The sequence below is a fragment of the Littorina saxatilis genome, linkage group LG4, assembly GCF_037325665.1.
Source record: "Littorina saxatilis isolate snail1 linkage group LG4, US_GU_Lsax_2.0, whole genome shotgun sequence".
Lineage (NCBI taxonomy): Eukaryota > Metazoa > Mollusca > Gastropoda > Littorinimorpha > Littorinidae > Littorina > Littorina saxatilis.
In genome coordinates this window covers 29,997,837-30,018,484 of record NC_090248.1, presented here as the reverse complement: position 1 = coordinate 30,018,484, position 20,648 = coordinate 29,997,837, and the positions used below count along the sequence as shown (strand labels likewise).

Below are 20,648 nucleotides of genomic sequence, written 5' to 3'. Positions count from 1 at the left end.
GCAAAAAAAAACACGAGTGTACATGGGAGTTTCAGCCCACGAACGCAGAAGAAGAAGAAGAAGACGACTCACTCCCTTTTAAGACACTGTTTTCTCAGATTTTCTGTTCATAGCCCCTGTAAATTAACCCCCATTTTAATTAAGATTCTTCCTGTTTAAGACCCCTCTGAGTCTGCATGTGAAGTTGACCCGTGTCTGTCCCGGCCCGGATCCGAACCCGTGATCTGCAAATCACAAGTCCAGTGTTCTACCAACTGAGCTACTGGGCCCCCTGTATTGAAGCTTGGGTGCAATAGCCTAGTTGATAAGATGTCGGCCTCCCATGTGGATGGTTGAGTGTTCGACTCCCGTCCACGCATTGTGGGTTAAGTGGAGGTAATTCTGATCTCCGAGGTCAACCTATGTGCAGACCTGTTAGGGTGTTATTACCCTTCGTGTGTAAAAAAAACCAAACAAACACCACAAGACCAAGTATGCATGGAAAAGACAATGTAATCCATGTAAGAGCACCTACTGACCAAGGAATACTAATGATTGTAACTTGCTGATGTGTGTCTGAAGTTTGGTTGTGTTCCAGTCTACTAAAGGAGCGAGACAGACAGAGACAGCTGGCCAGAGAACGACTGATGGAGAGAAAGCGTCAGATTCTGGACGGCAAGGGCGGCAGCATGGAGGTGCAACCTGTCTTGGAGGAGGATGATGGTCCAGAAAATGTTCTCGCTGATGGTATGTACAGTGGAACCCCCTTTTAAGACCTCAAACAAATCTAAAATAATTATCAATCAATCAATCAATATGAGGCTTATATCGCGCATATTCCGTGGGTACAGTTCTAAGCGCAGGGATTTTTTATTTTTATTTAATTTTTTTTTTCAATTTATATCGCGCACATATTCAAGGCGCAGGGATTTATTTATGCCGTGTGAGATGGAATTTTTTTACACAATACATCACGCATTCACATCGGCCAGCAGATCGCAGCCATTTCGGCGCATATCCTACTTTTCGCGGCCTATTATTCCAAGTCACACGGGTATTTTGGTGGACATTTTTATCTATGCCTATACAATTTTGCCAGGAAAGACCCTTTTGTCAATCGTGGGATCTTTAACGTGCACACCCCAATGTAGTGTACACGAAGGGACCTCGGTTTTTTGTCTCATCCGAAAGACTAGCACTTGAACCCACCACCTAGGTTAGGAAAGGGGGCAGAAAATTGCTAACGCCCTGATCCAGGGTCGAACTCGCAACCTCTCGCTTCCGAGCGCAAGTGCGTTACCACTCGGCCACCCAGTCCTTTAGGTCTTAACAAGGAAGGGTCTTACAATGCAGGAACATTTACAGAGGTCATGAACAGAAAGTCTGAGAAAACAGTGTCTTAAAAGGGAGGTAGTCGTATATTGGGGGTCTTAACAGGGGGGTCCATTGTACTAATAAACAAAGCACGCAGTGGCTTGGTCAGATTTTGTCTTTGCTGAGGAGACACAGACTTTGATAACGAGTACCCAAGTGTGACAGGGAGACTACCGTCGCCCTTCACAGCAGACTCTGCAGAGTTGTTCGCCTTTGAAGTAGGCAACACCTGTGGATTGTAGAGTTCTGTTTGTGATGGGGTCTGGCGGCTTTTGTCTCTCTGTATGTTCATGGATTCCTTTGCGAATGCATAACAGTTTTTATAGGGCTTAGAAATAAGCTCTAAAATTCTCAATCCTGTTTGATTGGACTTCGCCTCCAAAGGTGATTGTGGTGTTTCGGCACTCGGTTACCCAAAGGACCAACCAAACATGGTCCTCATAGACAGGTGCATGGTCGCTATGAAGATGTGAATTATATCGGAAAGAACTTTGTTGGGGTTCCGTTTGGATAGTCGTCATAAGCAGATGGTCATTATGTCCAAAATGATAAAAGCTGAAAAAATTCCTCAGGTGTATTGCAGGCGTGTTTTCATCTTACCAGTGTGTTTCCAGGTGTGCAGCAGTTACAAGAAGGAGCTCTGCTGTCGCTGGACAAGCACCAGGCGGCAGAACGAGACACACTGCTGCAGCTGCTGGCCAAATGTCGTCGTGACAAAGAGACTGCCAAACAACTCAAGACGATGTCAGATGAGGTGGGACCTCTGTGGTTTTCAGTGCAACATCACAATACATTCTCTGCCATTTTTGAATTAGAGTTAAATCTTTTGAGTCTGTGTCACTGTTACCCAAGTGAAACAATGAGTCTTGCACGAGTAGAAGTTACTTACTGGGGTTTAGCTGATCTAGTGGCCTTCCCAAGCAGTTTAGAGGTGCAATGTGTTATTACAACTGAAGCTCAATATTTGTTGAGTTGTAGACTTTGGGGGGAGGAGGTATGGCTGAATGGTGTGGTATGCCAACTTTATAGTTTCTCTCCCTCCCCATGATTCCTACTTGTTTTATGCACACTCAAATTTGCAGTGTGTCTCTCCTCTTTCATTTCTGAAATCGATTTGGTTTTCCTTTTCAAGGAATTGCGACTGAAGCTGACCAGAGCAGAAAAAGAGCATGCAGCGTGGAAAAAGGAGTCGGCCAAGAAAGTGGCTGCCCTATCTGACCCTCGTCTGAACGCCAAGCGTCGCAACAAGCTGACGCAGAAAGCTCGACAGCGCTGGGAGTCACAGATGGAGATTCTGGGACAGGCAATGGGCCTGAAGCTGGAACGTACGTAGAAAGACTTCTCATTGTACAGTTAATCTTGTTTATAACAACCACCCAAGGGACCGACTGAAACTGGTCGTATTAGACAGGTGGTCGCTATAGACAGGTGAGTTATACAGACAAAAAGTTTGTTGGGGATCCTTTGGGATGGTTGTTACGGACAAATGTGTATAATTACAGGCAGATTACAAACAGATTCTGAAAAGAACAATCAAGTGTTTATCCTAATAAGATTGTACGGACGGGCGCTGGTGGTAAGATGTCAGCCTCTTAATCGGAAGGTCGAGGGTTCGAATCCCGACCGAGGCTGCCTGCTGGGTTAAATGTGGAGATTTTTCAGATCTCCCAGGTAAACTTATGTGCAGACCTGCTAGTGGCTTATACTCCTTCGTGTGTACACGCAAGCACAAGACCAAGTGCGCACGGAAAAGATCCTGTAATCTATGTCAGAGTTCGGTGGGTTATAGAAACACGAAAATACCCAGCATGCTTCCTCCGAAAGCAGCGTATGGCTGCCTAAATGGCGGGGTAAAAACGGTCATACACGTAAAATTCCACTCGTGCAAAAACACGAGTGTACGTGGGAGTTTCAGCCCACGAAGGCAGAAGAAGAAGAAGAAGATTGTACGTCCTGACCACTATATGCATGAATTATTCTATGTTGTAAAAATGGTGCATTTTTGTCTTCAGTGGAGCGTCATGAACTGGAGAAAGTGCGAGAAGGTACACAGGAAGAAGAACTGTGGGAAGAGCTATGTGTCATCACACTGGCTGATCTACAAGAACGCCAAATGATGCTGTTCAATAACACCCAAGAGTCCGTCTTCACAAAGGTAGAAACTCATGTTTCCTCATTTTTCGGCCTAATTTATATTGATTTTAGTAGTTGGTTTACCGTGTTAAGTTTAACATGTATTTTATACTCATGGAAAAAAGTATTTTTAACTGTCAAGATATTTGTTTTCAACTGGCTGTGAACTTATTAGACTCTGTCGCTTAAAACGATATTCCTCATATGTGACCCTCCACCACGGAATGAGTCGCATGTCACCTTTGCATGATTTTCATATTTTTACATTTTCCTAACAAGTTTTGTATGCTCTATCCAGTGGTGAAAACCGTTTTAGAAAAGAGCGAAAACTGTTTGAGTTATAAGCCTGTGACTAAGGTGACCCTCACACTGTTACCAGACACTCCCCGGACTTATATTAAGCCTAGCGCAGAACTGCGCGAGGTGACATGCGACTCATTTCGTGGTGGAGGGTCACATTTAACTTTACATGTGTTAGCATGTCTAACAATTGCAGCAGTCAGTTCGCCATCACGCCCAGTACAAAATAGGGTGGTTTGAGCAGGGAAAACAGTGTCTGCATGATCTGTGGATTTAACATAGTGTGTGCATATGTGTATCAGTGGCTGTCTTTTTGTCTGCATGTGGCTGTATGTATCTCTCCTTGTTTATGGCTTTGTATAGGAGTTTGCATTTTAATTGTGTGCAATTGTAAAGCTTTTCACTTCTAAGTCTCCCTGTGTTACCTAACAGTCTGAATTCCATTAACATTTTCAGAGCAAAGAAGATCTGCAGACTCTACGCAAGGCCCAGCGGGCAGGAAACCGTGAGGGCTGGTTCGAATCCATGAGCGCCTTGGCATTCAGCGTGGAAGACATGTCAGGAGAGAGCATGTCGCTGTCCGACCGCCGTGCCGCGGAAGCCAAACTTCAAGAGGAGTACCACCAGCACAAACAGGCCATCATGGAGAAAGGTCAGTTATTTGTAATGAAATTTGTTTTGCCCAGAATATTATTTTGTTTGAATGGGGTTGTGGCACTTGTGGCACCGATGTATGGTTATTTTGCTACTGTTTTCAATGTAATCTCATGGCATACCATACTTTTTGATTGGATTGGATTGGATTGGATAAGATTTACAGTCCAGTGAGGTTACCCTCATGGAAATTCGGGCTGCTTTCTCCCCGGGGAAAGCGAGCTGCCATACATACGGCGCTACCCATATTTTTTTTTCCTGCATGCGTGTATTCATGTTTCCTGAGACTTAATGCCGTGTGAGATGGAATTTTTTTAACTTTATTCCAAGTCCCACGGGTATTTGATGGACATTTTTATCTATGCCTATACAATTTTGCCAGGAAAGACCCTTTTGTCAATCGTGGGATCTTTAACGTGCACACCCCAATGTAGTGTACACGAAGGGACCTCGGTTTTTCGTCTCATCCGAAAGACTAGCACTTGAACCCACCACCTAGGTTAGGAAAGGGGGGAGAAAATTGCTGCCTGACCCAGGCCTGAACACGCAACCTCTCGCTTCCGAGCGCAAGTGCGTTACCACTCGGCCACCCAGTCCCGTTAATTGATTCCCAATGTATTTATTTTGCCCCAAAACTCTGGATTCTATTTGAATATTCTGAGCAAAGACGATTTTCAAGCTCAAATAAAACATCAAAAATGAATTTATTTGTTTTTGTGTGGTACATATATTTTGTATAGAATGAGGTGAAATTGGCTGTTATGTTTTTGATGTTAGAATTCTGATATTTTTTTGGAAGGACTTTTACTGTGTAATCATAATGTTTGTGTGTGTTGATATTATCTTTGATTTTTTTACAAACCTGTGAAACATATTTTTTAATCTGCATTTTAAATGTTATCTTTGGTTCAGGTTGGAATTAGTTTTGGTTTAATGAATATATGCTTTGGTTCTGTAGTTGGTGTATCAAGCAACAGGTTATCAGGTATACATTGGAGTTGTGGTTTGTGTACTGTGTGAACTTAACATGCATGGTTTATGAATCTCCTGATTTCCAACGCTTTCTATTCTGATTCATTCTGTTCAGCTACTTTCTTTTCTCTTTCTCGAGATCAAGGCAGTTTTCTACTATTTGAGATTAATGCCTTCCGATTGAAGTCAGAATTGGGGGGGGGGGGGGGGGGGGTTATGTGAGGAAGATAGAACTTCAGAGAGAAGGGACAGGTTTCTCTGAGAACTTGGGGGGGGGGCATGTTAAGAAGATAGAATGACAGAAAGAGGGGTCAGAAAGCAGGGACGGGTATCTCTGTGAACTTCCTTTTCTTCTTCACTTATCTTTAGCGTTCTAACTTTTTTGAATCGCTGAGTGTTTTTGTTGAAAATATTTCTGAATGCACGAAAGCGGCAAAGTGACGAACTAAGCTACGCAATGTTTGTTGTTGCCACTAGCGAGTAGAATGTTTACACTGATTATCGCTTGACAACGGAAGAGTACCATTATTGGTTTTTTTCATGTAAAAGAGCACTTCCGGTTGCATCGCTTGAGGTATGAACATCGCTGAGAGATTTAAAAACTCATTACGTTTAATGAGACTCGTTGAAAATATTTTTGAATGCACGAAAGCACTCGAACTGTTGCATGTGAGCACGTTATGCTGTGGTTTTTGAGTCACTTGAGAAAAAGTGACTCTATGTAATCGGTCAGTGTTAGTCTGTCCGGCCGGCCATCCGGCCGGCCGACCGTAGACACCACCTTAACGTTGGACTTTTCTCGGAAACTATCAAAGCGATCGGGCTCATATTTTGTTTAGTCGTGACCTCCAATGACCTCTACACTTTAACGATGGTTTCGTTGACCTTTGACCTTTTTCAAGGTCACAGGTCAGCGTCAAAGGAAAAATTAGACATTTTATATCTTTGACAAAGTTCATCGGATGTGATTGAAACTTTGTAGGATTATTCTTTACATCAAAGTATTTACATCTGTAGCCTTTTACGAACGTTATCAGAAAAACAAGGGAGATAACTAGCCTTTTCTGTTCGGCAACACACAACTTAACGTTGGGCTTTTCTCGGAAACTATAAAAGTGACCGGGCTCAAATTTTATGTGAACGTGACTCATTGTGTTGTGAATAGCAATTTCTTCCTGTCCATCTGATGCCTCATATAATATTCAGAACTGCGAAAGTGACTCGATCGAGCGTTTGCTCTTCTTGTTCACTTTCATTTCAGGTTTGAAATTCATCGGATGTCCAACTGCTTTATCATATAGACAAATCTTATGCATGTGTGACACTTTTTTTGTGTGTGTGTGTGTGAAGCATGCTTTAACAAAAAAAGTGTGTACAGCTTTGCCTGGAGCATGCATTTTCATATTAGTAGGAATTAAGACGTGTGTGTGTAGAATATATCAGAGATCTCATCTTTTTGTTTTTGATGTGACTGTCTTCTGTAAAGTCTCAGGTACTTTTCTTTGACTTGATGATTTGTTGTTGTACAGTACGTGGAACCCCCCTGGTAATTGGCTTTTTTTTTTAAAAATCAGTCTTTTTAAACATAGAGGTACATTTACAAAGATTATGAAAAGGAAATCAGAGCAAAACAGGGTCGTAAACAGGAAGGGAGTCTGAAATGGGTAGGGGGGGGGGAGTGGGGACTGAAAAAAGGTGTCGTAAAAGGAGGTTCCACTGTACTCTCTTTTGTTGTGCTTGTTCTGTCACGATGAGAACTGGAATGTTTCCAGTCTTGGGGCCTGGAGTGAATATAATTTTGTGGTTATGCGATATTCTGCCAGTACAATGCTGTCTCTTTGTTTCATTATAAATATGCATTTATTATCAGGCTTGCTTTGAGTTACATTTTTCTCTCTTTCATTCCCCTTGAAATACAATCTGTTTAGTTAAAGGTCTTTGTTTCTGGTTTTCTTTATATTGTGAACTTATAGCGCAACATGCTAATGATCAGCAAATGTTGAACAGCTTAAGAGTGAAACCTAGAGTAGCACAAACTGACCAAATGAAAAAATATTTTGGAGCAGAAATTATGCATTTATTTTGGACTGTAAAACGTTTCTAGTCAAAGGACAGCAGGATAATAAAATGGTGTTGTCTCCATTCTCTTTTTGAAGTGGTAGTTTTTCTGTTCAGTTTTTTTCTTGTTGATCTACGTGCATTATCTTTATCAAAACATGTCCATGTTTTTTCACAGCTAAGGGAGATGGTGTGGACGCCGAAGCAATGCTGCGGGAACTGGAAGCACAGCATGCAGCCAAGAAACAGGTGAGTCTTTGTGTGTTTGTGTTGCTGAGTCTTTAATCAGTCGGTGTGACACTTGTAGCAAAAATTGGCCAATTGCTTCCCTTGCGCCAACGATTGAAGATCAGTGACTGTATCGTTTTGTTTTGTCACAATTACACGTTCCTATAACTTACCTTGCTTGTTTGTTTAAATTTCTTTCCTTGCACCATACATTTTATTCTTTCACGAAAGGGACGCAATAAAACTGAAGACATTGCTTTCAATTTACTTTTGCACCCTCTTCCCTTGCCCAGAACTATGATGAATAGTTCTAAATGTGTCTAAACAGACCACAATTGTTATCATATGCCCTGTGCAACAAAGCACTTTAGTGTTTTTACTCTGAATTCTGCTTAGTTTAACCTAGTGCATGAAGCACGACAATCACCTTCAGAGGCAAAGCCAGTGAGTCAAACAGGGTTGAGAATTTTAGAGCTAACTTAATAGCCCTACAAAAACTGCTATGGGTTCGCAAAGTTTTTTTACACGGTGGTCTAGTGGTAAGGCGTCCGCCCAGTGAGCGGGAGGTCGTGGGTTCGAACCCCGGCCGGGTCATACCTAAGACTTTAAAATTGGCAATCTAGTGACTGCTCCGCCTGGCGTCTGGCATTATGGGGTTAGTGCTAGGACTGGTTGGTCCGGTGTCAAAATAATGTGACTGGGTGAGACATGAAGCCTGTGCTGCGACTTCTGTCTTGTGTGTGGCGCACGTTATATGTCAAAGCAGCACCGCCCTGATATGGCCCTTCGTGGTCGGCTGGGCGTTAAGCAAACAAACAAACAAACAAAATCGCAAAGGTTTCCAAGAGCATACAAGTAGACAGCAGCAGCCAGACCCTATCACAAACAGAACTCTACAATTGACAGGTGTCTAGCTGGCGACGTAGAAGAAACATTGAGCTACTATAAATAGCTTTTGCTCTTCGCTGGCAAACAACTCTGTAGAGCCTGCTGTGAAGGGAGACTACCGCGTCACCCTGTCACACTAGGTTAGATAACTTTCGATGTAATGTGCACCCCTTTTAAGGGGACCCGGTAGCTCAGTTGGTAGAGCACTGGACTTGTGGTCCTAGGGTCACGGGTTCGAATCCCGGCCGGGACGGACACGCGTCAACTTTATGTGCCGACTCAGAGACGGTATCCATGTTCCATTCCCGTGTCACCACTGTGGCACATAAAAGACCTTGTTCTTTCTGCCATAAGTGCAGGTGGCTGATTACACCAAAACACTCTGTTGCTGCTAGCTTTCCACTGAGAGGAAGTGACCCGAATTTCCCAGCGATGGGACAATAAAGTTATGAAAATGAAATTAAGCCAAATGTCTTACATTGCACTCTGCTTTAACCCAACAGCAACTGAAGACAGACATGGAGCGACAGCGCACTGAGGTGATGCAGAGGCTGGAAGCCAGGCGTCGGCGCCAGACAGACCGCGACTTTGAGGCGGAAGCCGTCGTTCAGATGCTGAAAAAGGCAGAGAGTCAGCACCAGGCTGCTTCTGACAGGGCCAGCACCGAGCGAGGAAACCAGAAGTCACTGGTAAGACTCCGGAGAATGTAGGCCTGAAGGTATGGTTTGGATTAATTCAGACAAGTAGTAAGATGGGCTATCAAGACTGAAAGAACTGTTCAGATGCTGAAACAAATGGAAAGTCTTGAGCAGAGTACTGAAACATTCAGCAAACTTACCTCACCACTGGAATTTCTCATGTTGGAGTTACATATAATAAAGTTAATTTGATTTGATTCGATTTTGACTTGTGCTTAGGTAGTGGTAGGGGGTGTTTGCATGAGGTCAGGTGATGTGCAGTGAAGACCTATGCATGGAATCCTGCGAAATGTGAGATACAGAAGAAGAAGACTCCTTCTTGCTGTAGATTTTTTCTTATACAGGGCTGCCTGCCATTTCTACCAGTGTCACGTCAAAACACAAAACAATGAGAGAGAAAAATATGAACAGCTTCCCTTAGAGACATGTCAGAAAGGAAACACTCATTAAACATTGCGTCTCAACTTTCAGCTACAAGAAAGACTCCAGCAGAGACGGGAGGCACGCAAACAAGCAGCGCTGGACTCCAGACAGGAAGAACTGCGAATGGAGTCGTCTCCCATGCCAGGTTACGACGGAGTGCCCTGCTCTGATTCCATGAGCACCACTAGCTCAATGGTGAGGAGTGGGAAGTTTTGTACATGTAAAACACAGTTGTACCTGTCTATAACGACCACCCAAGGAACCGACCAAAAGTGGTTGCTATAGGCAGGTTGGTGCTAAGGAAAGATGAAATACAGTCGAACCCACTTAAAACGAACACGCTAGTTACGAATTTTGACTTATAACGTATTAGTTTTAAGTTCCCAACTGAATACCTCTTTCTTCATGCTTAAAAAAAATGCTTAAAACGAATTCTTTGTAACGAATTTATGCTTATAACGAGCACTTTTTGGATTCCCAAGCATGCATAATGTCTGTAATTTACTCACGCTTATGACGAAATCTTTAAACTCGTCCCGAGATCGACATATCATGGGAATTTGAGAAGTTTGAATACATGTGTCAAAGTCTTCCCTTGCGTCGACTGCTTGAACCATTGCTCAACCGATCACTGAATAAAGTTAAACTGATTACACTGTACTCACAAAACAATTTCAAATTTAGAATCAAAGTGATTGATAGCTCAGACACTGAACATGAATGACTGACTGACGTTTATTTCCTTCGCGAATACCAAAAACGAAACATCAATGTTTTGAACGGAAGCCATTGCCAAAAAATATAGATGCCAGAGTGGTTTCCCTTGGACAAGGGAAACCACACTCTCAACGTTTGCGTTCGCCGGTTCGCGATAGTTTATCAGTCAGTCAGTGCTTTCGATTTGGATTTGAACATCATGTTGCAACAAAAACAAAAAAAACTAAATTGGCCAAGGTTTGCTACCTGTCGCCAAGGTAAGTGATTCCGGACAAATGATAGGAACACCGCGAATGTGGACAGTGTCAGTGTGTGCGTGTGTGTGACCAAAAACGTAACAACTGGATGAAACATCTGTGTGCTCACTCTCACTCAAACTCAACAATCATCACTCAACATGAGACACACATGAACATGTAACTGAATATGTCACTTTATTGTCTAAACGTGAAGCAGCATGAAAGTTGCGAAAGAAACAAATTGAAACACCATAAAATGTACAAGACTTAAAAAAAAATTAAAAAAAAATAAAAATAAAAATCGATCAATTTTTTTAATACGAATTTTGGTTAAGACGAACTTTTTTTCCGATCCCCAGTGATTCGTCTTAAGCGAGTTCGACTGTATGTAGAAAAAAACACTTGCCAGGGATCTGGTCGTTGTGGGCAGGTGGTTGTTATCGAGAGGTGATCGCCAGGGCAGGTTTGATTGTATAATGGTAGGTGTGGTGAGATGACACCTTTGGGAGCAGCAAAAAAGGGTCTCTTCATTATAGGTTTCCTTTCGTGAAAGGGAAACTGAAGAAATGAAGAGATCCATGGAGGGTAACGAGAGATTTGGTGGCGTTGAGAATACAGTGGTAACTGCAATGAAGGGATGATGAGCACTAAAACAGACATTTTCAGCAGGGTGGCTGTAAACTAAAAATGTTGGTGTTTGCAACACTCATATGCTTATTATATATATATTTGGGGTGGGGGGGGGGTGGGGGTGTAGGTTTCACTCTCTCTGTTTGTTTTGTTTGTTTGTCCGCACTTAGATCGCTGGTCTTCTGAGGATTAAGACTGACTCTTCACTTTTTGTGTGTGTGGATTATTTGTGTGTCAGACCTGTTGACCCATACGATTTCGCCGTATTTTGTACGCAAAGTTGCCAAGGATACGACCAATACGTTTGGAGAGAAAAAAATAAGACGATCGTAAAAAATATCAAGTTTGATCGTGATCACTAAATGGAAGAAGAAGGAGAAGAAATCGAAAGTAGGTTGTCAAACCTGTTCTCGCGATAGCCCAGTGGATAAAATCCAGCTTTGACGATTGGTCAATATAATCACGTGAGACGTGATAAGTGCAGTTTTTATCTGTCGCCATTGTTGTTGTCGAGTCCAGCACGTTGACGAAAATGTCGAAGCAAAAAGCAGTAAAGCCAAAAAGTTCCACTTTTGAAAACGGACAATGTTATTGCTGTCCTTGAAGCAATAGCTCATGAACGTTTCTTGTGAGTTGCAAAATACCCTCAATATTTTGAAAATACGCTGAATCTCGGTGAAAAGTACACCAAAGTCAAAGTGTGGGTAAACAGGTCTGGTGTGCGGATTATTTGTGCTTTGGTTTGAATCAAAGAATTACACAGTGGCCCAGTTGGCCTAGTGGTAAGGCGTCCGCCCCGTGATCGGGAGGTCGTAGGTTCGAACCCCGGCCGGGTCATACCTAAGACTTTAAAATTGGCAATCTAGTGGCTGCTCCGCCTGGCGTCTGGCATTATGGGGTTAGTGCTAGGACTGGTTGGTCCGGTGTCAGAATAATGTGACTGGGTGAGACATGAAGCCTGTGCTGCGACTTCTGTCTTGTGTGTGGCGCACGTTAAATGTCAAAAGCAGCACCGCCCTGATATGGCCCTTCGTGGTCGGCTGGGCGTTAAGCAAACAAACAAACACAGTTGCCTTCACCTTCAGGTTCTGTCTTTTTGTTGTAGGGAATGCGACGTGAGAAGACGAAGATCAACAAAGACGTGTCGGAAGATGAGAAACAGGCCATCTACAACAAACTGGTTGAGCAACAATTGAGGAAGCAGAACTTTGACTCTGCCCAGCGACAGAAGCAGCAAGAATTGGTTTGTAGTACAGTGGTACCTCTACTCAACAAGTTTGAAAATGTCAGTCAAATTCGGTGGATATGTGGAAAGGTCGTAATGTGGAGGATCACTCATAGAGTTTTATTTTGTTAGGTCCATGTCGGGGTCAGTCAATGATCTGGAATGATATGGGCGTTTTGCTGGATGCCGCTGGAAATGTAATCATGTTCTTCTTCCTTTAAACGATTGTGGTAACTAGTTGATTGTTATATTATTTACACACGCATACATTTTGCTCGTTTAATCCAGCCATCATGGTTGTTGATCTGTCCTCTGCTCGTCATGAAACTGCTGTTCTTTTCTTATCTCTGTATTATTGACTGTGAGAGTTAACCCTTGTGCCCACAAATCACCAAAACTAATATTTCAAGTTGCAGAAAACTTTGCCATGATTTCAGCAGAATTGCCAAACCTTTTCAGTGAAAAAGATGGAGGCAATGCTAAGTATCTCCTAAAACTTTGGTGACTTGCCAAAACTTCTCTGGCCATTTCAGCAAATTTGCTGAAGAATCGAAATCCAGGCAACATCCCTTACATTCTTCTTCTTCTTCTTTGTTCATGTGCTGAAACTCCCACGCTTTTACGTGTATGATCGTTTTTACTCCGCCATTCAGGCAGCCATATATCGTTTTCGGGGGAACCTTAAATTCTTATTTGCTTGTAAGGTATTGCTCGTGTGATTTCAGCTGATGCGTCGTCGCGAGGAGCGTAAGGGCAAACGTGAGGATGTGGCAGCAGCTCTGTTCAGCCTGGGAGAGCGCCAGAAGACGTCTCTGGAAATGGCCAAGAAGGTTAGTACAGTGGAACCCCCCCCTTTTTAAGACAACCCCCCCCCCCAATTTAAGACTCCCTCCCTTTTAAAGGTGGTCGTCTACATTTTTGCTTTTTTGAGTCACTTGAGAAAAAGTGACTCTATGTAATCGGTCAGTGTTAGTCTGTCCGGCCGGCCGGCCGGCCGTCCGGACGGCTGGCCGGACGGCCGTCCGTAGACACCACCTTAACGTTGGACTTTTCTCGGAAACTATCAAAGCGATCGGGCTCATATTTTGTTTAGTCGTGACCTCCAATGACCTCTACACTTTAACGATGGTTTCGTTGACCTTTGACCTTTTTCAAGGTCACAGGTCAGCGTCAAAGGAAAAATTAGACATTTTATATCTTTGACAGGAAACTATCAAAGCGATCGGGCTCATATTTTGTTTAGTCGTGACCTCCAATGACCTCTACACTTTAACGATGGTTTCGTTGACCTTTGACCTTTTTCAAGGTCACAGGTCAGCGTCAAAGGAAAAATTAGACATTTTATATCTTTGACAAAGTTCATCGGATGTGATTGAAACTTTGTAGGATTATTCTTTACATCAAAGTATTTACATCTGTAGCCTTTTACGAACGTTATCAGAAAAACAAGGGAGATAACTAGCCTTTTCTGTTCGGCAACACACAACTTAACGTTGGGCTTTTCTCGGAAACTATAAAAGTGACCGGGCTCAAATTTTGTGTGAACGTGACTCATTGTGTTGTGAATAGCAATTTCTTCCTGTCCATCTGATGCCTCATATAATATTCAGAACTGCGAAAGTGACTCGATCGAGCGTTTGCTCTTCTTGTTTTCAACAATCTTATGGTTAGATTTCGCTAAAAAGTTATTTCAGATGATGAATGAACCATGGGGAAAAAAAGTTATAGAAAACAAAAATATGTAAAAAAAGATTTTATTTTTGGGTAGCGTGACTCACGCTTCCAATATTTTGTTTTCTGTTTGCTGAGAACATGTGCTTTGCCTAAAAATACTGACCAATCAAATTCATGTCACTATGCTTATAGCCACGCCCAAACAAGTGCAGCAACAGTTTGACACTGGAGCGCTGTCCACGCTTTTTTTTAAACGCACGAAATGCACGGGATTTGAGAGGAGTTTTGCGCTTGGCATTTTCCAAATAAGGATATCCTACTATGAGTACTACGCTGGAATACTACAATGAATTTTCAAACGGCTACACTGGCTTCGTCTTTCCTGATCGAAAGGGGGTGTATTGATGATATTTGTAGATAATAGACTCTGCATTTTAATGGTCAAATGGCGATTTCGGTATAAAAATGTAGACAAGGACCTTTAAGACCCTGTTCCTTCATTTTTTTTCCCATAACCTCAGTAAATATACCCCCATTTTCAGACTCCCTCCTTTTTAAGACCTGATTTTCTCAGATCTTTGAAGGTCGTAAAAGGGGGGGTCCACTGCAATCAAAGGAACCAACCGTGACGGTGAAGTACACAGTGGCTTCCATAAATCTAAGAAAATTAGGCCCTTAAAAGGAGGGAGTCTTACAATAGAGGTAAATTTACAGGGGTTATGGACAGATAATCTGAAAAATCTAGGTATTAAAAAAAGTAAGAAGTCTCAAATTGGAGGGTCTTAAAAAGGGTGTTCCACTATACAGACCAATTCAATGAGGGCTTGCGCTGAACCTAAGTATGTACAAGTTTACAAACTTTTCGGACGGGAAAAAGGAGCGTTAAAAATGTTGATGATCAGGGTATAGGCCCTGTTATAGTTGTTAGTGACTTACAGTACTAAAATATATGCCAGAATGGCTAAGGAGGTTATTAACCACGTTCTTAAGACATAGGCACGGGCACACGTCTTGTTATAGTTTTTAGTGACTTACAGTACTAAACAGTACAATGCCAGACTGCTTCAGAATGGCAAAATGGTCAGTAACCACATTCTTAAGACGTGGTTAAAACTATTGTTTCTTTATATATTGATTTATCTACCTATTTATTGGTCTGACCGTATTCTTAAGACAGGGTAGAAACAATTTTTATCTTTTTGTATTTATTTATCTACCTTTTTATTGATCTCTTCATGAATTTATTTATTTATTTATCTCTTGATACATTTTATTTACGTATTTTAATTGATTGCTTTTTTCTTTTCAAGGGTGAACACAAGCGACAGATGGCTCAGATTGAAGAGCGCGTGACGCGAGCGAAGTACGAGCGCACGATGACTCGCAAGTCTTTGATCGCCCCTGGCTCCAAAGGCTACTCTGATGAGGGGCTGGAACAGGGGGACGAGGCCATGGAGGAAAAGGCACGGGCACTGGAGGAACAGTTTAAGAGAGAGGCCAAGAAAGTGCAGGTAAAGATTAGTGAGAATGTGTGCGTAAGCGTTGTTATTGTGGCTGATTGTGGTGTGGGGAAGGGAAGGGAGGGGGGGGGGAGGGGGGGGGGAGGGGGGGGAGGTTGGGCACTAGAGGACCAGTTTAAGAGAGAGGCGAAGAAAGCGCAGGTAAAGATGCGTGAGAATTTGTGTGTTAAAGCATTGTTGTGGCTGATGGTGAGAAGGGCAGGGCAGGGCAGGGGAGGGCAGGGGAGGGGAGGGAATGTTGGGCACTGGAGGAACACTTTAAGAGAGAGGCAGAGAAAGTTCAGGTAAAGATGAGTGAGAATTTGTGTGTAAGTGTTGTTGTTGTGGCTGGTGATGTGGTGGGGAGGGGAGGGGAGGGGTAGTGATGGGGAGAGGAGGGGAGGTTGGTGAGGGTGGTGGAGGGTTCATGGTGTGTGTTTGTGAGGGGTGGGGGAGGGGGTGTGGTTGGTGTGTTTGCAATGCTTGTTGGGGAGTGGGGAATTTAGAGGATGGGAGGAGGGGGGGGGGGGGGCGACTTGGGAGAAGAGTGTGAGTGGGAAAAAGGTGGGTGTGTCGGTCGATGTATTTGCTTAAATTATGCATGCTTGCTTGTGTTTTCACCCATGTGTTCACCTGTATATTTGTGTGTGATCTGGGTGTGTTGTGTGTGTTTGCTATGATTGTTGCGAAGAGGGGGGGGGGGGGGTGTGAGTGGGAAGGAAAATGGGTATATCAGTGAATATGTTTGCTCAAGTTATGCAGCTTGCTTGTGTGTGCAACCATGACTTAGTGTTCACCTGCAAGTGCAAGTGCACGCGGTGTGAAAGAGCTGTGAATACATACTTGAGTGAGTGATGCCTGTTGCATTAATATTTAAGAAAGTAATGAAGTTGGAAAAGGTTTTGTGTGTGTGGCATATTAGTATGTAATGTATTAAGATTTTAACTGCATGCTTTTTACAAATTACCTCCCGTTTTCTTTGTGCCAGGAGTTGTTCCCAGACTCAGATACAGAACAGTGTGTATTTAGGACAGTTTTGGGTTGAAACTATATCTGAATGATGATCTTTTTTAAAATGTTTCAAAATACATCTGTATTTTTCTAACACATTTCTTGGTGTGTAGATGATGACCGTATTGGGAATTCTTTCTTCATATGTGTTCAACTTTCAGAATTTAACACAAATGGCATACTTCTCATTTTACCTGTCTTTTTAGTAATAAATATAAATACTGTTGCAGCTTTTCTGCACACATACATGCTCATACACAAGCTCACACTCACACACACAAGCACACACACACACACACACACACACACACAAGCACACACACGGACGTACTGACACACACACACACATGTGCACACACACGCACACACACACACATGTACACACACACACACACACACACACATATATACACCACCACACACACTGGAATATTTCCTGTGAAGGGCACAGTAATTAAATATGTATAATCTGGACTGTTTTCCTGAGCTCTTCTGTTTTAGCACCTTAGTAGTAACTATACTTTGATCACTCTTAGACTCAGTTTTGACACTTGAACTGTTTTAAACCCAGGCAATCTAGCTTTTTACTATCTTTTGTTCTATTCTGGGTTTATTCATTCTGATTTCAAGGTCTGGATTTTTCTTCTGGGACTAAGCGAGTACAGTTCCACTAATCTGACTACCAATCAATGTGTTTGTGTGTGTGTGTGAGTGTGTGTGTATGCATGCTTGTGTGCCTGTGGGTGTGTGTGTGTGTGTGTGTGTGTGTGTGTGTGTGTGTGTGTGTGTGTGTGTGTGTGTGTATTACAGTTCTACACTCAGGTGGTTTTGAAGTACACATACAATTATCTTACATTGAAATGTGGATGATAGTACTGCCATATCATATAGCAGACATGGCAATAATGTTTCAGGGAAATAAGCAACAAGGACGAAAGATTTCACAGTAACTGTTTATTGGTTAGTAGTGCACACAAATTGTTTGGACCTTTGGTGATTTTCTGGGTGCAGTACTAGCGAGGATATAGAAGGCATTTTATATGTCAGGTTTACATGGTTTGTGGGTTATCAACACAGGTGATTTACGCACATAATTCAGAACTTTGTCTAATAGTAATGAGACTTTTCATGCTGACCATGTGTGTGTGAGGCATTCTGGTTAACTCTTGGTTTGTTAAGCAGCTGGGCATGACAAACACTTGAACACCTATTATGGTAAGAGTAAGATGGAGAAATTTATTTTATTTAATTTATTTTTTATTTTATGCAATTTATATAAATAGATGGGAAACACACAAACAGTTTCTCATATGTAGATCTGCATATCTACTGGTTCTGCATTGTCTGTTGGTTAACATTTCACTGGTTGCTGTGAATGGTTATGGCTCCACTGCATTTTTGACTCACATGGAAGCAAAAGTGAGTCTATGTACTCACCCGAGTCGTCCGTCCGTCCGTCCCCCCCGTCCGTCCGGACATCCGTCCGGAAAATTTTAACGTTGGATATTTCTTGGACACTATTCAGTCTATCAGTACCAAATTTGGCAAGATGGTGTATGATGACAAGGCCCCAAAAAACATACATAGCATCTTGACCTTGCTTCAAGGTCAAGGTCGCAGGGGCCATAAATGTTGTCTAAAAAACAGCTATTTTTCACATTTTTCCCATTTTCTCTGAAGTTTTTGAGATTGAATACCTCACCTATATATGATATATAGGGCAAAGTAAGCCCCATCTTTTGATACCAGTTTGGTTTACCTTGCTTCAAGGTCAAGGTCACAGGAGCTCTTCAAAGTTGGATTGTATACATATTTTGAAGTGACCTTGACCCTGAACTATGGAATACAGAATACAGTATTTATTGAGCCAAGTGACATTAAAAACATTTAAAGCACAAGGAATTTCGCGTAGTGTTGGTAAAATCACGCACACACACACTCCCACACACACACTGACACACACACACACACGCCCACACATACACTGACATACACACCAACACGCCCACACTACAGCAGTCACGATCACACCATCACACGCAGGGCAGACATGAGGTAAAACAAATGACAATCATCTATTAAAAGAAAATGTACAAAGAGTGGTCTAAGATGCTGGTGGAAGGGTCTACACAGAATACAATTTTATAATCTAATGCATAGTTAGAACTAGCCCATCCCCTCCACCCACCCACTCATGAATAACTAAAATAATGCAGCTAAAGAAGATAACTGTTTCAAACTTAAAAATTATGTTGGGCACATGTTATGCTTTCATCATGAGACACATTTGGTCACATATGATCAAGGTCAAGGTCACTTTGACCCTTATGAAATGTGACCAAAATAAAGGTAGTGAACAACGAAAAGTGACCATATCTCATGGTAGAAAGAGCCAATAAGCACCATTGTACTTCCTATGTCTTGAATTAACAGCTTTGTGTTGCATGACCTTGTATTTTGGTAGGAAAAATGTGTAAAGCAGTTCTTAGTGTATGATGTCATTGCTAGGTTTAGTTATTTAACCTTGACCCTGAAGGTCAAGGTCATGTAAAGGTCAAGGTCAAGCATGTGAGTCGTATGGGCTTTGCCCTTCTTGTTATTTTATTTTACGAGGATTTATATCGCGCACGTATCTCACCACACAAGGCGACTCAAGGCGCATGTTACCTATTAATGCCGTGTGAGATGGAATTTTTTACACAATATATCACGCATTCACATCGGCCAGTAGATCAACAGCCTTTAGGCGCTGCATCCACCTTTCACGGCCTATTATTCCATGTCACACGGGTATTTTGGTGGACATTTTTTTATCTACGCCTATACAATTTTGCCAGGAAAGACCCTTTTTTCAATCGTGGGATCTTTAACGTGCATACCCCAATGTAGTGTACACGAAGGGACCTGGGTTTATCGTCTCATCCGAAAGACTAAGCACTTGAACCCACCACCTAGGTTAGGAAAGGGCGGAGAAAATTGCTAACGCCCTGACCCAGGGTTGAACTCGCAACCTCTCGCTTCCGAGCGCAAGTGCGTAATTACCACTCGGCCACCCAGTCCTTTGTCTACTCATTGATGCTGTTTGTGTATTTATTTACTTATACTTACTGCCGGTTATGCCGGTTAGCATGCAGGGCAGCATTGTGTTTTTATACCCACTAAGAAATTGATCCTTCACAAGTGCATTCAATCCAAATAAATTGGAAACGGTTAGACCACTAACATCCCCAAATCAAGACAAAAACAAAGATAATTTACATTAATTGAGTGTTTAATACACTGCATACAATGTTTAACATGACCCTTAAAATAAAAATAAAATCAACAATAAATAGAAATGGAAAAGGAAAACATGTCTTTTTTGTGAAAAAATGTGTTCACTCCAAATAAAAGGGAAACTGCTATCATTCCAAAACCAAGACTGAAACAAGTCGCGTAAAGTGAAATCAACACATTAAGTCAATCTGTCTATTCACCAAGACTATTTCCAGTCTGAGGGAAAGCTGTGATCCGAGTCGGCACTGCACAATCTCAGTACATGTATCATGTTCACATGGGACCTTATTTGCATAAAACAGTTTTTGTCATTTTTTTTTTTAGCTTGATATTAACTCAAACATAACACATCCATATATTTTTTTCGATTCAGGAACAAATGTAGAATTATATAAAATCATGTTTTGAGTCAAAACTTTACTAAATGTAAATTAAAAAAAAGTAAAATGAATGAATGTTTAATGCAACTGCGCATACTTCTTCTTCTTCTTCGGCGTTCCAGGATTTTTGGCCTCAGGTCAGACTTCAAGTTTTGTAGCTTGAATAAAGCTAGTGGTCAGGATCAGGGAGTCTTTGGTGCCCCAGAGTTGCTCCTGCAGTGTGGCACCTTGGGGCCAGTGATCTGTTCTGGCTTCCTGGTGGAGCGGGCAGGTCTGCAGGATGTGCTCCG

At 42.2% G+C, this 20,648-nt stretch overlaps 1 protein-coding gene across 3 annotated transcripts in view; it reads left to right on the top strand.

Moving 5' to 3' along the window:
- LOC138964444 (trichohyalin-like) overlaps positions 1 to 20,648 on the top strand; it is a 69,573-nt gene that overhangs the window by 41,534 nt on the left and 7,391 nt on the right. For 2 of the 3 annotated variants that reach the window (XM_070336399.1, XM_070336397.1), the window contains exons 38-49: positions 578 to 726; positions 1,968 to 2,107; positions 2,486 to 2,678; positions 3,366 to 3,508; positions 4,243 to 4,438; positions 5,399 to 5,425; positions 7,649 to 7,719; positions 9,090 to 9,275; positions 9,756 to 9,902; positions 12,399 to 12,536; positions 13,244 to 13,348; positions 15,503 to 15,703. In XM_070336399.1, the coding sequence (XP_070192500.1) occupies positions 578 to 726; positions 1,968 to 2,107; positions 2,486 to 2,678; positions 3,366 to 3,508; positions 4,243 to 4,438; positions 5,399 to 5,425; positions 7,649 to 7,719; positions 9,090 to 9,275; positions 9,756 to 9,902; positions 12,399 to 12,536; positions 13,244 to 13,348; positions 15,503 to 15,703 (1,696 nt within the window). The remainder of the gene's footprint in view (positions 1 to 577; positions 727 to 1,967; positions 2,108 to 2,485; positions 2,679 to 3,365; positions 3,509 to 4,242; positions 4,439 to 5,398; positions 5,426 to 7,648; positions 7,720 to 9,089; positions 9,276 to 9,755; positions 9,903 to 12,398; positions 12,537 to 13,243; positions 13,349 to 15,502; positions 15,704 to 20,648) is intronic. The other variant, XM_070336398.1, reaches the window with a different exon arrangement.